Source organism: Mustela putorius, unplaced genomic scaffold (genome assembly GCF_011764305.1).
Source record: "Mustela putorius furo isolate JIRA1106 unplaced genomic scaffold, ASM1176430v1.1 tig00000242_pilon_pilon_pilon, whole genome shotgun sequence".
NCBI classification, from domain to species: Eukaryota; Metazoa; Chordata; class Mammalia; order Carnivora; family Mustelidae; genus Mustela; species Mustela putorius.
In genome coordinates, this window is record NW_025421325.1 from 1682927 (window position 1) to 1700187 (window position 17261).

General features: G+C 35.8%; 1 protein-coding gene and 1 non-coding gene across 2 annotated transcripts in view; both read left to right on the forward strand.

Annotated features, from left to right (window-relative positions):
• The window catches only part of TLL1 (tolloid like 1), a 214031-nt gene that overhangs the window by 179952 nt on the left and 16818 nt on the right, over positions 1–17261 (forward strand). The window contains exon 18 of the mRNA XM_004779539.3: positions 2505–2632. Within this exon, the coding sequence (XP_004779596.1) occupies positions 2505–2632 (128 nt within the window). The remainder of the gene's footprint in view (positions 1–2504; positions 2633–17261) is intronic.
• LOC123391587 lies at positions 14837–14991 on the forward strand. Its single transcript, XR_006606277.1, has one exon. It is a non-coding gene; the product is annotated as a small nucleolar RNA SNORA62/SNORA6 family (small nucleolar RNA).

Here is a 17261-nt window from a genome sequence, read left to right on the forward strand (position 1 = left end):
TGAGATATCCAAGGCATAATATTGGAAACATCATCATACCTAAAGGTTCTGCACTTCACATATGGGTGGCATTAGAATAACTTTGTGTAACAGGCATCGAAGTGGCTTTGATGCCATCTGGCAGCCAGAAAAGCTCCACATTATGCCGAGGTTCTTGTAGAAGAGACCCTATAACAGTCTTCATATTTAAACTCGACTTCTGCTAAATGTTTCGCATTTGGTTTATTTTCCCTCCCCAGAATATCTCATATAAGTGCTACATGAGTGATGGCACTTTAAATACCAAGCGTATCAAACTCAAATGCCTACCAGAGGAAAGACATTTGAAAATGGTAGATACTATGCCATTTAAACTTCTAAGTCATGGGTTTGACAAAACAAAGCAAAACAGAACAAAACATAACAAAAAACCAAAAAACAAAAACCCATCCCAATAACACAATAGTAGTCTATCAGTTTTTGTCCCCAACATCTTATAATATTCTGATTTTATATTTTTATAAATATATACCTTTATCTCCTTAGCCAGTTTGAGGTAGATGGGAACAAGAAACAGTTACTTGGTTATTATTTCATCCTTTGAGGGTCTGCTCCTCAGTTTTCTACTTAATTTGGATTTATGCCCCATTTGGAAGAATTATAATGGCAGATTTTATAACTTTAGTTACTAGTTATAACATAGAGATTGGTAGGTTCCTGGCTAGAATCACAGTTAGATAGCATCTCTTTGTATGAACTTTGGAATAGTATAGGGTATCCTGAACTGACCCTTGTTCCATTCAGTTCCTTTCAAATATTGTCACGTGTCGGGGATTTTTTTTTTTCTATTTTCTTTCATTGAACCAATGATATTGCTCAGAATCATATGCAAGCAGGATTTTTTTCCCTGTTTTTACTTTCTTTTATGAAGATAAACCTGTAAGGACTCTGATATTTGTAACTTAGTACAGTATTCTGTTAAACCAACAGGCTGGGGAATAGTCCAGTTATTTTGCAGTTATGGAAGATAATTAAAAGAAAAAAGAGACAGCTTTTGCAGAGTATGCATGTACCCTAAGACTCACAAGTAACAACCATAAATTGGGACCTTAATTCCTTGTTTATTACAGTATATATTTTCAAGAAAGGATTTCATAGGAAACTTGGTTTTAGATAGAATAGTATTTAGGTATCCCTAATAAAGTTCATTTTTACTGCCAGTAAAGGATTAGGATTTTCTTTTTCCTCTGCTATGTATGGACACCTTCTACAGTTTAGTAGTTGGCCTCCTGGCTTTGTCTTATAGACTATTTCCATATCCTGGGGACTCCATATTTCATATGGCAAAGCAAGAACAGGGAAAATTGAACATAGAAACTCGTTAAGATCTGGATTCTGAGACTTGTTACATGATCCTACATTGTTTGAAAGGAGCTGAATTTCTTCTCTTATTTTTGTATTCCTATGTTAGGAGTCAAATATCGTATGGAAACCTATCACAATTAAAAGAAAGATCTAGTCGCAAGGAATGCAACAACACATTTATGTTGGGCATTATACATTTATTGCATAGCCCTACAGTGTAACAGGTGTTTTGTCCGTATAATAAAGAATTGCCCAAAGAGATTTCTTGGAAAATTTCAGAGTATTAGTTGTGTTTTAGAATGGGATACGTAATATACAACAAATAGTTCCCAGTCTAAACTAAGATGTGTAGGGGGCTGCTTCATAAGTTACAGAGAATGGACAGAGCCTGAGGATATTAAAATTTTTTTTGACATTAAACATTTTTGAAGTTTCATATTTACAATGTGGAATAGTCTCCTTTAAGGTAAGGTCATTTTAATTGTGAAAGCCTGAAAGAAATTTCATAGGAATTGAAGAAAATAGCTTTCAAAATTACTTTAGAAGCTATTTCCATGGCTAGTAGCTGTTCACTTATTTTTCTCCTTAGTACTGCAGTTTACTTTGATAAAATTAGGGTTAATTTACTTCAGCAGCTAAAATTATGGTTTAGACATTCAAGTGTTTACTTTAAGGGTGAGAGAAAATGAAAATACATGATCCATAAAATGGCTTAATGATGTTAATTAGCTGTAAATGATGTTTCTGCTAATAGAAAAAGATGAATTGAAAATGGCATAATCCATTGATTATCATTTGTAGCATTGCATTAAATATTCTGCACATGCCAAGTGTTGATAACCTCAATTGTCAATGTATGTTGCTTTGTTAAAATCAGAGCTTTCAGATCCAGCATTTTAAACTATTCCATTTTCTTTTAGGCATTTACCTAATTCATTGTAAACACTTAATTTCATGTGATCTAGAAAACTAACATTGCCTGATTATGATCAGTGACATGTTTGCCAAAGCAGACAACTATGATAACAGAGACTGGAGTGGTGATTAGTTAGTATTCAGGAAAATCTTTCCGCAGCATAGGGGGCAAATAGGCTACTTTCTTGCTAAACCAATCCTGGGCTAGATTTCCACACTGATTGCTATTATTGTTATTGGCACAGCTGAGTGTGAACAGAAGATCCACAGTCCAAATGGCTTCATCACCAGCCCCAACTGGCCAGACAAGTACCCAAGCAGGAAGGAATGCACTTGGGAAATCAGTACCACTCCTGGCCACCGAATCAAATTAGTAAGTGAGCTCGTACTTCTTTCTGTTAAGCTGACTGCTCTTGTCTTTAGTGGCCAGAACATGGAAGTAAAATGATTATTTATTTAATAGAATTGAATTAAAGGGCAGCTGGAAAAGATTTTCTTTTTTATGCTTTCCTACTTACACTGAACAAATCCCTGCTTTCCTAGATCAAGATGCAGTAATGGCAGCCAAACAGTTCTTATATGGTGTTCTTATCCTGGATGATTTAAACAGCATTATCAATGTTACTGCAGAACAGTAGGCTCTACTTCATAACATGTTATGGGTCATGATCTTACCAAGAGGGGAAAATAAGGAAAGGAACAAGAAATCATCTGAGAGTCAGCAAGAAAGAAATAAAATAACTGTTCACATAAACATAACATAGTACCGCTTGTGTCAATTCTATATACCTCATAGATGAAATACATGTATTTTTTACAAAAAATGTTGTCTTGTAATGACAGATCATTTTTTCATAACATCATTGCCTTCTCTAGATAGATACTGGTATCCTTAGAACTCCCCTAAATTCAAATATAAATTTAATGTTTGTCTTTCCTCCTGTGTTCTTTGTCTTGCATTCTGTCCTGATCATCTGGTAATATATATTAAGTTTTATCACAGGATGCAGATACTTGAAGAGTATAATGTAAGGAAATAATAAGAAGAATATAGAAATTTTAATAATTTAATAATTTTCCATAAATGCTGTTGTCAAAATCAGGAGGAAATGTCAGCCAGCATTACTTATATGTGACATTATAATAATAAAATTAGAGAAAGTCACCAAGACCTTCACAGCTACCTGGAGTTTCTTGCAATCACTGTATTTGTAAAATATCAGTAAATGTCTTTCCAAACAGAGACATCAGTTTATTTTAGCCACTGTTTGGAAAGATGCTACAAGGTAAGGGGACAGTATTGTGGGAACATGATTATTTGCCAGTCCTGTCCAAGGTCCTGATTGAAAGGACCATTCTGAAGCTTATGGGCTGTGTTCTTTTTAATAGTGTGGTTAGCTAAAGAAATTGGAAAATAGATTTTCCAATCTATTGGAATTTTCTGAAGACATTGTGTTTTTTAGATCCACATTTTGTCTGCTATAACATTCCTTCTGTCTGAAGACAGATTCATTTTATATTTTGTGTAGGTTATGTCTCTGCAGTATCACTTTTTTTAAGGATATTTTCATTGGGTATAAAATTCTAGAATGACAATTTCATTTTCTTGTCTATAAACACTGACTCCATTATTTTTTTGCTTTCATGGTTTCTCAAAAGCCTGTTATAAATCCCATTTTTATTCCTTTTTTCCCCCTATTGCTATCTTCAACATTTTTTTATGAGAAGTTTGAATGTAATGTATCTAGGTGTATGTGTGTGTTTAGAAATATTGTGGGATTCATTTTTCTGAAAATTCTCTGAATTTCTTGCATCTGTATTATGATGTTTGTTAAGAATTTCTGAAAATTCTCTGCCATTATTTCTTCACAAGATTCTTTTTTACTATAGTCTCTCCTTTCCTTCTGTGATTCAAATTACACATATACTAGGCTGTTTTATATTATGCCATAATCTTGGGTGCTCTGTTAATTTTCTTTCGCTCTTCTTGAGTCTAAGTTTGCATAAATTTCTGTGGACCTGTCTTCAAGTTCAGTGATTATTTCTTTGGTTGTCTTGAGTCTTCTTGATGAGCTTATTAACACATTATTTTCCCCTCTTACCATGTTTTTTAATTCTAGCATTTTCATTTGACTCATTATCATAGCTTTCATGTTTATTAGTTTGCTTGGGTTGCCAAACCGAAATACCATCAATGTTATTTTGAGAGGCTGATTGAGAGGCTATAACAATTAAAATAATATTTTTTTACAGTTTTGGAGGCTAGAAGTTTAAGATTAAGGTTGCTGTCAGGTTGGTGTCTGGTAATGCCTCATCTCCTGGTTTGTAGACCGCTACTTTGTTGTAATATGCTCACATGGTCTTTCTTGTGCATGTGCACTGATAGAATAAGCTCTGGTGTCTTCTGTCCACATTTCAACTGGATTATTTGGTTTTCAGGTGGTTGAATTAAATAAGTTCTTTTGGATGGTAACTCTATCAGATAAGCAATTTGCAAATATCTTCTCCCATTCTGTAAGCTACCATACAGTTTTGTTGATCATTTCCTTCACTGTGCAGTAACTTTTTATCTTGATAAAGTCCCAATAGTTCATTCTTGCTTTTGTTTTCCTTGCCTCTGGAGACATGTTTAGCAAAAAGTTGCTGTGGCCAAGGTCAAAGAGGTTGCTGCTTATGTTCTCTTCTAGCATTTTTGATGAGTTTCTGTCTCACTGTTAGTTATTTATCTATTTTGGATTTATTTTTGTGTATAGTATAAGAAAGTAATTCTTTACTATCATCTATAGCATAGTATTTATAGTTATTTTATTTTTTTTTAAAGAGAGAGTATGCAGACAGTGGTGGGAGAAGAGGGAGATGGAGAGAGAGAATCTCAAGCAGGCTCCATGTCTGACAGAGCCATCTGGGTGCCCCAATCTTAGTTACTTAGCTTCTGTCTCATAGTTTAAACATAGGGTTTATGTCTGTGTCTGTTCTGTTATTTTCTGTTTTAGTAGTGTATTTTTTTTTCTTTTTGTGTGTCATGTAATTTTTTATTATATACCCAGCACTATGTGGATGACAGTAAAGACGTTATGTCTGGAACTTGACACAGCTCTTCTGAGGCTATTAGCACATGTGTGTGTGTGGGAGTGGATGGTATTGAGGAAATATCTAGTTGGTAAAGCTGAGTTTGGGTTATCTTGTTCCTATGATAGTCTTTAGTGCACCATTGGCCTTAAATTCCTTTTTTTTTTTAAAAAATTGAAGGCTGGGATTTCAGCAGCATTTCACAATGTTTCTACTTTAGCTTTAGCTTCCTTGCTTATTTCCACCATGAGTTATTTTCTCTCCACACTTTGCCTTCCCAGTGGAGGTCTGCAGTTTCTTCTTACTGGGTGCTTGTTGCTCCGGTGGCAAGGACAAGGGGTTCAGTATTGTCTTAGTACAGCTTCACTGTAGGCCCTGAAGATTTAGGTCTTGGAGATGGCGTTTCTCAGTGGTCCTGTGTCATTCTTCTGTGGCGACCAAACTCCATCTCATATCTCTGGTTGGTCTTCCATGAGAGTTTCTTGTCCCTTCCAGAGTGATAATAGGTGTCTACTGTTCTTGCTGTAGGATCCTGTGACCAGTGTTTCTCCAGAGGCAGACATGTTTATTGTGGGGTTTTGTTGATCTTATTTTGTTTTTTTGTTTGGTTTGTTTTTTGTTTTTTGCTTGGCTACAGTGGGTCTGTATCTTTGCCCTTGTGGTGACAGGGTTTTCTTTCCCTCTCCCAAGAGCTTAAGGTTTGTTTTCTAGGGAAGGGTTGCATCAGGGCTTCATATTTTGCTCATAGCAGTGACCTCTTCACTCCTCCAAACCTGCAACACTGAGGAAGACACTTGGCCTTCTGAACAGCCCATGATTTTTCTCATGAACAAGAGAAGAGCTTTTAAGTTGGTTCTAACACCCCCTGTGTCTGGAGCTCCCAGGAGCTTGGTATTCTTAACTCTAGTCCACACCTGACTTCTACCCGTTTATTAAAAATTATAGCTGACTACTTGTTGCCTGGTTGTATAGCACCCAGCACATCTCCTCCTTCCATGGTCTGCGACTGGTGAGCAGGGGCTTGTGTCCCATTTCTCCTTGGAGGGGGTGAGATTCAGTGCATTACATATTACTTGGTTGACTAGTGACTTCAGCTCTTTGATGTGTGTTCAGCGAAGTTGTGATTTTTAAAGTTTACATGGGTTTTTCTTGTTGTTAGGGTAGAAGCAACACTAGTTCCAGCTATTATATTCAAGAAGAAGTAGAACTCCTATATACCCCAATTTAAAAAATGACAATATTTCATTCTTTTTTAGTTTTGTATCTTTCAGGTTGTTGAACTCCCCTTCCAACTCTAGAATAGTCTGTTCCTTTACAAATTGCACATTTTAATTTTCATGCAAATATTCCCCTTGAAGGTCAGGATATAAAACATGTCTGTCAACAGTGGTCGTGCTTACTAGTATCCTAAGAAGGAAATTCTCAGGAAGAAAACTAAAGCTTTGGGCACATATTGATCTTTAAGTATTTGATTTTGTGATCTTTGTGGAAGTCAATACAGTTTAACCTTAGGCTTTCTCAAATATTAGCATGCATCAAAATTACCTGGAAGGTTTGTTAAAATGTACATAACTGCACCCCAAAGTTTCTAAATTGAAACACAATACTGATTCCCAGTTTCTTAACCTAGTAGTCATATTCATATAAAACTTGACTTTCAATATACTCTAACAGTTAGGATCACTAGAAAGTGTGTCATAACCTCAGCTGCCAACTTCAAGTGATGTTTTAGTTCCATATTTTTTAATTCTTACCACTTTAGTGTTGTTGCTTCTATCTACTCTCATTGTCTCCCTTCTTGTTATATAACTGCTAACTAATCTTATCTACTTTAAGACTGAAATTGCTGTTTATAGCAGATATTAACCAATGGACATTTGGCCAACCCTGTTTATAATTCCATTTGAAATCATTCAGTCACCTTCCTATGTAGTTAGACACTTATTGTATATCAAATGTTATAAAAAAGATACATTGTTCAAATAGATGCATTTTTCCTGGTTTCTTTAGTATCCTTAATTTTCAAGGATTCTTAATTTTCATGGAAGAAATTGAACCCAAACTTAATTTGGAAAATAGATTCCAAAGAAATTGGAAAATTATTAAATCTTTTAATATCCTTAGGCCAAGAGCTGCTGATAGATACTCAGTTACAAACTAAACTCTATCCACCAGGGCAAAGACAGAAAGCAAAGAAAACATTTGATCTCTCTCTGTAGACAATGGAGCTTTCTTTACAACTTATATTGTTACTTCTCTTTACTTAGGCTCCATGGAAAAATAAGGAAACATTTTTAAATATTTCACTTATTCATATCAAAGCAAAGGAAAGGAAATTGTTTCTAAAGACAGTTTCATGAGCTATAAAGAAAACCACTGTTTGTGAATTTTAAGAGACTTACTGTTCTTTCTAACACAAATATTCCTTTACCTTGATATAGAGTTGTGTTGGATTATATGCAGGTAGTGGTTTGTGGGTGAAACAAGCCTTTCACTATGGCTCAGATATCTGTATTTCAGTTAATTTGGTTTATTTGTAAGACTACAAATATCACAGTTATTTAGACAATATTGCAATTCTGGAGGTAAATGACTTATAATAAAATTCAGTGCCCTTTGAGTGATATGAGTATTTTTGTGCATAGTATTTACTTACCATAAGTATAGTCAGTTCACAATATGATCAACCATGCCTAATGTCTATTATTGTACAGTAATGTAAGGACTGAACTGTAAGTGGTGGTCAGCTTACTACAGATTTACAGAAATTTAAGACTTTGGGCAGTATAACACAACTATTCTTTCTTATGCACTGTTTTAGTTATCTATTGTTTCATAATAAACTAAACCAAAACCTCATGGCTTCAAACAAAGACCATTTTATTATATCCCATGGTTTGTGGAGAAGGAGGGTCATGATTTCAGTAGTGCTTTTCTGATGATTCTTCTGTTGCCCATGGCAGTGATCAAGGTCAGTGATATTCACCTGGGTATGGTCTGATTTGAAGGGTCAAGGTGGCTTTAATTGTATGCCTGTCATCTTGATGGAGAGGGCTAGAAGGTATCTCAGCTGGAACAATGAGAACACTTACACATGACCATTCTAGCATGTTGGTCTCAGAACCATACTCTGCACATGGTAGTAATGGGTCCCCAAGGAGAGTATTTCAGGAGTCCTAGGAAGACACCACAGAAGCCCCTGAATGTTACCTTCTCACACCCTATTGGTTAAGGAAATTACAAAGTCTGGTCCACATTCAAGCAGCAGAGAATTAAGTTTCATATCTCAATGGGGAGAGTAGCAGACAATATGGAGCCATCTTTAATCCCATACATGCATTTAAATATGTGGGACTGCACATATTCTGAAAGTAAAGGTAACACCAGTGCTTCCTGCTTATCCTCTCCTGACAGATTTGCTGTGGGTAAAGTACAGAATGTGTAGCCAGAATAGATTCAGGCTGGAGTATACCATCTGATATACAAGCAGGAAATCTTTAAGGGTGATTTTTTTTTTAAAAAATGACACAGAGAATACTGTCCAGTAATATGAAACAACAATTTGAACATAATAGTATCTTAAATTATGTCTATATACATAATAAACATTAATTTTGGTCCCTAGATCATGAGTTTACTATTATAAAGCTAAATATAAAAGTTAAATAGAATTGTGTCTATGAATGATTATATTGGTTCTTGAAGATTTTTTTGTATATTCTTTCATATACTTTTTTGACATATGCTCTGATCTTTATAATACATTGGAATACTATCTTTATATACATGTAATAAGGTAGAGAGCTGGGATCCAGAGATCCTGAGAGAGTCCTTTAAAAGGGGCCTATTCCAAGATAAGTACTGTCATATGTAATTCCACAAATAAAAATATACATATTCTCCAGTTTTCCATTTCTAGGAGTGTTCTCCAAATAATAAAAGGCAGTTTGACTGGGCCCTTCCCGTACCTCTCAAAACTGTACTCAGACTAAATATAATTAAGAACGAATGTGTGTAAAAAAAAAGACACATGTGTGTGTATAGTGCCTAAAGATTTCAAACTGGTATCGTGTATATTATCTCAGGTTTGTATCACAGATGATATTTAGAGATAAGGAAGTTGTCCCTGGCAGTTAGGTATGTTGGCAAGTTTATAAAGCTGACAGGAGCTTAAATACCTTCAAGCCCAAGATTTTCTCCTACATTTTATCTAATTTTTTTTTTAATTTTAGCATCCTGCATCCATAATTGCTGTGTATGTGTGCATATACAATGATTTAAATGGAAAATATTAATAAGATAAAATTATGATGATTAAGTAAAATGAATACCTAACAGAGACTTGGAGGGATCAGGAATGTACATTTTGTGTGTGTGTGTTTTAAGATTTTTAAAATAAAGTTATTTATTTGAGAGAGAGGGAGAATGCATGAACAGGGAGGAGGGAGAGAGGAAGAAGCAGACTCCCCACTGAGCAGGGAGATTGATGTGAAGCCTGGGATCATGACGCGAGCCGCAGGCAGATGATTACATGGTTGAGCCATCCAGACCCCTTTAGGAACATATATTTTGAACTTAAAGTGAGTTGTGTCTAAACCTAACTAGCCATATTATCTTGAGAAAAATATTAATCCTTTTAAGTCTCAGTTTCTTCCTTTGGAAATTGGAGCTAATACTCAGGAATTCTGTGTGTGCATTAAATAAGCTTGCATATAAAGTGTCTGGCATAATAGCATATTAAAAGCCAATAAACATTGACATATTATATCCAAATAGTAACTATAATTATGACAATGATTAGTAATAAGAATTACATACCATTTTATTGGATAATTCAACCATGATCAAGATTTTGTGTAGCCTTATGAATTTGAAACTCAATCCTAACAAGTAAAAATAGAGCTAATGACGGCTTGTCAGAAAACTTTCTTTAAAGGGCAAGAGAGGAAATATGGACTTTGTAGACTATGGGTCTGTGTTGTTACAATTTAATTCTGCTGTTTGAGTGTGAAAGCATCCACAGACAATACACAAATGAATGCACATGGTTGTGGTCCAATAAAGGTTTAATTACAAAAACAGCCTGAGGGCCAGACTTGCGCTGCAGGCTTTAGTTCCTTAAGACAGTGTGAAATCATGGAGTCATAAGTGTCTGTGGTCATTTTCCTTGAAATCGCAGAGGGTGAAAACATTTAGCTCTTCCTTTTCATAGCAGACAAAATGTTCCTTATCTCCCCAAAGATGTCCATGTCCTGATCCCCAGAAACCAAGCATGTTACCTTATATGGTACAAGGAACTGTGGTTAAAGTAAAGATCTTAAAATGTAGGGATTATCCTGGATTATCTGGGTGGGCTTGATGTGGTCACAGGGGTACTTACAAGAAGGAAGCAAGAGGTCGGGAGAGAGAAGTCGCTAGACTGTTGGTTTTAAAGATGGAGCAAAGGGACTTGAGCCAAGGAATGAGGGCAGTCTTGAGAAGATGGGCAAAATTCAAGGAAATAGATCCTCACCTCCCTTTGGAAGGTCCAGCACTGCTTGCCCATTTTAGACTTGAAACCACCACAGCTCTAGGAGAATAAATGTGTGTCATTTAAGCACCTAAATCTGTGGTAATTTGCCACAGCAGCAGTAAGAAACTAATATGTTTGGGTGTGTGTGTGTGTGTGTATGTGTGTGTGTTTATTATGAGATTCAGACTGTGTGTTAATAGCTTTCAAGTAGAAAGAAATCCTGGTCGAAAGGTATTTGGAGGGGGGGGAGAGTGTCTTATTAGAATAGAGATGAAGTTCTGAATGAATAAGGACAAGGATTTCTTTTACTCCTGACTTCATCCTGTCTTGGTTCTGAGAGACATAACTGATTATTAAATTTGGGGTACTTTTAAAGTGTTTTTAAATATTAAAACATTAAGGGGCCCGTGGGTGGCTCAGTGGGTTAAAGCCTCTGCCTTTGGCTCAGGTCATGATCCCAGGGTCCTGGGATCGAGACCTGAATCGGGCTCTCTGCTCAGCAGGGAGCCTGCCTCCCCCACTCTCTCTGCCTACCCCTCTGCCTACTTGTGATCTCTGCCTGCCAAAAAAAAAAAAAATATATCTTAAAAACAAACAAACAAACAAACAAACAAAAAACATTAAAACCAAAACACAACAAAAACAAACCAACAAAACAGAAACAAAGTTCCAGGCATAGGAACGTCCAGCAATAGGCCAGTATGCTTATATCATGTTTATTTGATTTATCATATCCTGGAGTTTTGCCATGTTACATAGTTGCAATTTATAGCTTCATATATGGAATATTTAGAAAACAAAAACACCTACGAATGTTACATAATTCTCCACCATAAATCCACAAAAAGTGCATTTGATTGCAGCTTTAGGGGACTCATGGAACAGAAAAGCTCTTTTGAATCAGAAGGCTGAGTTCTGTATTCCACTCTGCCATGTTTCCTGTTGGCCTCTAATCCTTCCAATATGGTATGGGAGACCAAATGATGGTTCTCACTGAAGACAGGAAAACGCAAAGGATGGCTGGGATCCGGGAGCTCTAAATTATCTCACAGCTGCTCAAATGTCATCAGTCTCTTTCAAACTCTTACTTTTAATGGTCACCCTGGCTAAATTTTATTTCTGCATTAAATGCTATCATCTTATTTTCTTGTCCTTTGTGAATACATGTGGCAGCTCTGAATGGCCTTATCCTTTAGCCAGCACCTGCATTTTCAATAAAAGCACCTCTACAGATGTTCATGTGAAGCTGCAAATGTATATGGCAGCCTGGCTGGTGGCCAGCTAGGTAGATTAGATGTGCTTGGGTGTTCCAGAAACACATAGTTATTCTTTCCATAGCCTAAAATGAGAATTCGATTTTATTGCTTTTGAATGGGACTCCTTAATCTCTTAGTTTGCCTTGTGGGAAATGCATTAGTATTTCTGACTAGAGCTCATGGTTATTTGCTCTTTTTTGGTTTCTTTAAAGCCTAGATTAGTAACCTTAAAATCATAGAAATATAATCATGGAATGAGTAAGTTTAAATGTTTGAATAAAATGTCTAAAAAGTTTTAGTGTAAACACTTAAGAAAAATATTTTAAAGCTCTCCAAAAGAGGGTAGTGTTTCAGCAGAAATCGGACTTTGAGATAGCTCCATACAGCAGCTCTGCAAGCAACCCTGTTACCTTTGTGAAGTTGATGAATGTTTTGGGAAGGGAAGTGTCTTTGTGGGGTGCAGTTCTGTAGCATCAGTTCCTGGTGGCTAGAAATCTCATATTCTGCATTATTTACATATAGACATTCATGGCTCAGCATATGTCATAAAATAAGGTAATAAACTGTATCTTTGGGGATTCTACACAAATATATATATTTGTGTAATTATATATATATAATATATATTTGTGTAGAATTAAATATTTGTATATTTGTGTAGAATTAAGAAAAATCTAAAATATATATATACACATATATATTTAAGATTTTTCCCAATTTCCCAGGGGCCCCTATTTTTTTATTGAGGCAACATCACTACCTATGGAGGTCTTTAGATGTGGACACCTCTGTGATATTAAGATACAGATTTATGAAATGTTAGCATGTGAGTTAGTCACGCTTTTGCTTATGTGTGGTGGAACATTTGGGTGAGACTGACTTCTGGAAAAGGACCACCCAATCTTTGCAGATGACCTAACAAGCTGCTACCACTTCCAAGAGGATAATTCACTACTACCTGAATGAATGAGAATTGTCGGCATCCCTTGATAATATGTAGCTGACTAGCCTTTGCCTAATTAGACCCTCATAGAGTCAGTCTGGTTCTATTAGCAATATGACAAAACAGCGGGAGCCAGTTGGTTCCAGACCAGGTGTCAGTGTGCCCCCAGCTAACGAGTGCACTGCCACTTCGTGTGGTCTTGCTCTCTTCTGTAAAACAGATGCTGTGACTCACTCTAGACATCCTGCATTTCATTAGGGAGTGAAGTAGTCACTTAGTTATCTCATTCACTCGGTTTTCAGTGGATCAAACATGCGTCGGCTGTAGATTCTGATCCCATTTTAACTGTTACTTAAAGTATGTGCTTTACAATGCCATCACCCCCATCATGGTTTCTCTCTTTATATTTATAGTTGAATGACTCTAAATCACATTCAGAAGACACAGTTATTCGACATGCAATGGTTTTCAGATGTTGGTATTCTCCTGAAACACTACGTTCATTTTTTTCTTGAGATAATATTGACTTTATAATTCAGAAGTTTGGTTTCATAGTTAATAGAGAATTCTAAGTGTGGTTAAGCCAATTGTCTCCGATTGGTTTCTTAACACACTCATACTGAGACAGTGTCTATGTGCGTAATAGAAGCCGACTGAGTACCAGCTCACAAGAGGCAGAAACACGGAAGTGTTGGCTTGCCATGTTTCCATCCATGAGGTTGACCCTTTACATGGAATAGGTAGATAGGTAAATGAATGGACCAGCCAACCATCCATTCAGGGTCTTCTATATCCCTTCTAGTCCATTCTCTGCTGCTGGATTGCTGAGATAAATGGCAGCAAACTTCAGTGATTACCTGCTTTGGACCTTGTACTTTATGGTAAATGCACTCTGCTAAAATGTCCTTGTTCACTATATTTTTCTGCACTGGTTTGTCTTTGTTTCCTGTAAGATTCTTTGTGCAGTATTCATCTCTTTCACACTATCCAGTGTCTTTGGTAGAATGAAAGGAACATTCTTTTTTACTCATAATGGTTATAACAAATAAATGGCTCTCTAATGCTTATTGGTCATTATCATTTTAATTTTTGCTTTTGAAAGTAGAGTATGGTGGAATATGGCAGTAGAGATCAGCTCTTTCTTTTCTTTTGTTTCTTCTTTTAAGAACCTTTCATTCCTTTCTCCTACTCCCTAGTTGATATTAATTGCTTCTTTTATTTCTTTCCTTACTCCTCCAAAGCCAGTAATAGTAGACTGCTGTGTGTTAAGGAATAGATAACTGGCCAGCCCTAAAGAAGAACCATTCTTAGTCAATTTTTTTTCTTTCAAAATTACAAAAATATATGTCTTAATTAAACTTAAAATTGTGATAACATCACAAAATTGTATTAAAAAGAATGAATGTAAAAAGTTTGTGTGCAAATATTTTATGCTGCAGAGGCTGCAGAAAATTAACAAATTTTCGAGGATATATTCTATTTCTCCAGCTTTATTTTCCTTATTCTTTCTTTATTTATTCTTTATTATTTATTTCCTTATTCTCTATCTATTATTTATTTTCTTATTCTTTCAGCTTTGCTAAAAAAATTTTAGTAGGAATGATAGTTTGTTTTTTGAAAGTATGATGGTTTTTCTAGGGAAGGGAAAAAGCCTTAATTGGCAGTGGCAAATAGCCTAGCATTCCTGGAATTATTAATAATTTGGACATTACTGTTTTCAGTCTGTCTTAATTAAACTTTCCTTTGTGTTGTTTAATGAGTTATACATTTAATGAGTTTTTATTTTAAGAATTTTCTTCTGCATATTGTTAAAGTTTGGAGTTGGGGCCGCTAGCTGGCCAATGAGCTTACAAGTGTAGGTAATGCACTACAATGAGGGGCAGATCCTCCACTAACATCACAAGGGTCTCTGGCCCAATGAGTGAAGTCTGATAGGAATTCTTGCTACAAGAATTTTAAAAAGTATAAGAATTTGCTAAGACCTATATGTGAAATTACTACACAGGAAAATTAAAATAATCTTTAAAGACATACTAAACTTTGCAAGTCTCTATTAAAATAAATGTATCATCTATCTTAAAAGTAAATTAAAAATAATCTAGCCTAAAGTCATATTAGCATTTTTTTATTTCCCATAAGCATCATTTTATTTTAGTTTTCTATTTTTTTCATAAACATCATTTAATTTAAAAATTTTTTAAATTAACATATAATGTATTATTAGCCCCAGGGGTACAGGTCTGTGAATCGCCAGGTTTACACACTTCACAGCACTCACCATAGCACATACCTCCCGCAGTGTCCATAACCCCACCACCCTAGCCCTACCCCCCTCATCCCTGCAATCCTTAGTTTGTTTTGTGAGATTAAGAGTCTCTTATGGTTTGTCCTCCTCCCGATCCCATCTTGTTTTATTTTTTCCTTTCCTGTCCCCCAAACCCCCCACTTTGCTTTTCAACTTCCTCATATCAAGGAGATCATAATGATAATTGTCTTTCTCTGATTGACTCATTTCACTGAGCATAATACCCTCTAGTTTCATCCATGTCATTGCAAATGGCAAGATTTCATTTCTTTTGATGGCTGTATAGTATTCCATTGTGTGTGTGTGTGTGTGTGTGTGTGTGTGTATACATATATATATATATATATATATATATATATATATATGTATATATATATATATGCTTCTTCTTTATTCATTCATCTGTTGATGGACATCTCGGTTCTTTCCATAGTTTGGCTGTTGTGGACATTGCTGCTATAAACATTTAGGTGCTTGTGCCCCTTCGGATCACTACATTTGTATCTTTAGAGTAAATACCCAGTATTGTGATTGCTGGGTCATAGGGTAGCTCTATTTTCAACTTTTTGAGAAAGCTCAATGCTGTTTTCCAGAGTGGCTGTACCAGCTTGCATTCCCACCAACAGTGTAGAAGGGTTTCTCTTTCTCAACATCCTTGCCAGCATCTGTCATTTCCTGGCTTGTTAATTTTAGCCATTCTGACTAGTGTGAGGTAGTATCTCATTGTGGTTTTGATTTGTATTTCCCTGATGCCAACTGATATGGAGCACTTTTTCATGTGTCTGTTGGCCATCTGGATGTCTTTTTTGCAGAAATGTTTGTTCGTGTCCTCTGCCCTTTCTCGATTGGATTATTTGGTCTTTGGGTGTTGAGTTTGATAAGTTATTTATAGATTTTGGATACTAGCCCTTTATCTGATATGTCATTTGCAAATATCTTCTCCAATTCTGTCAGTTGTCTTTTGGTTTTGTTGACTGTTTCCTTTGCTGTGCAAAAGCTTTTGATCTTGAGGAAGTCCCAATAGTTCATTTTTTGCCCTTGCTTTCCTTGCCTTTGGCAATGTTTCTATAAAAATAGTTGTTGCAGCTGAGGTCAAAGAGGTTGCTGCCTGTGTTCTCCTCAAGGATTTTGATGGATTCCTTTCTCACATTGAGGTCTTTCATTCATTTTGAGTCTATTTTCATGTGTGGTATAAGAAAATGGTCCAGTTTCATTCTTCTACATGTGGTTGTCCAATTTTCCCAACACCATTTGTTGAAGAGACTGTCTTTTTTCCATTGGACATTCTTTCCTGCTTTGTTGAAGACTAGTTGACCATAGAGTTGAGGGTCTATTTCTGGTCTCTTTATTCCGTTTCACTGATCTATGTGTCTGTTTTTCTGCCAGTACCATACTGTCTTGATGATGACTGCTTTGTAATAGAGCTTGAAGTCTGGAATTGTGATGCCACCAACGTTGGCTTTCTTTTTCAACATTCCTGTGGCTATTTGAGGTCTTTTCTGGTTCCATATAAATTTTAGGATTATTTGTTCCATCTCGTTGGAAAAAAAAAAAGGATAGTATTTTGATTGCATTAAACGTGTAGATTGCTTTAGGTAGCATAGACATTTTCACATTATTTTTTCTTCCAATCCAGGAACATGGAGCATTTTTCCATTTCTTTGTGTCTTCCTCAATTTCTTTCATGAGTACTTTATAGTTTTCTGAGTACAGATTCTTTGCCTCTTTGGTTAGGTTTATTCCTAGGTATCTTATAGTTTGGGGTGTATTTGTAAGTGGGATTGACTCCTTAATTTCTTTTTCTTCTGTCTTGTTGCTGGTGTACAGAAATGCAACTGATTTTATATCCTGACACTTCACTGAATTCCTATATGAGTTCTAGCAGATTTGGAGTAGAATCTTTTGGGTTTTCCAAAA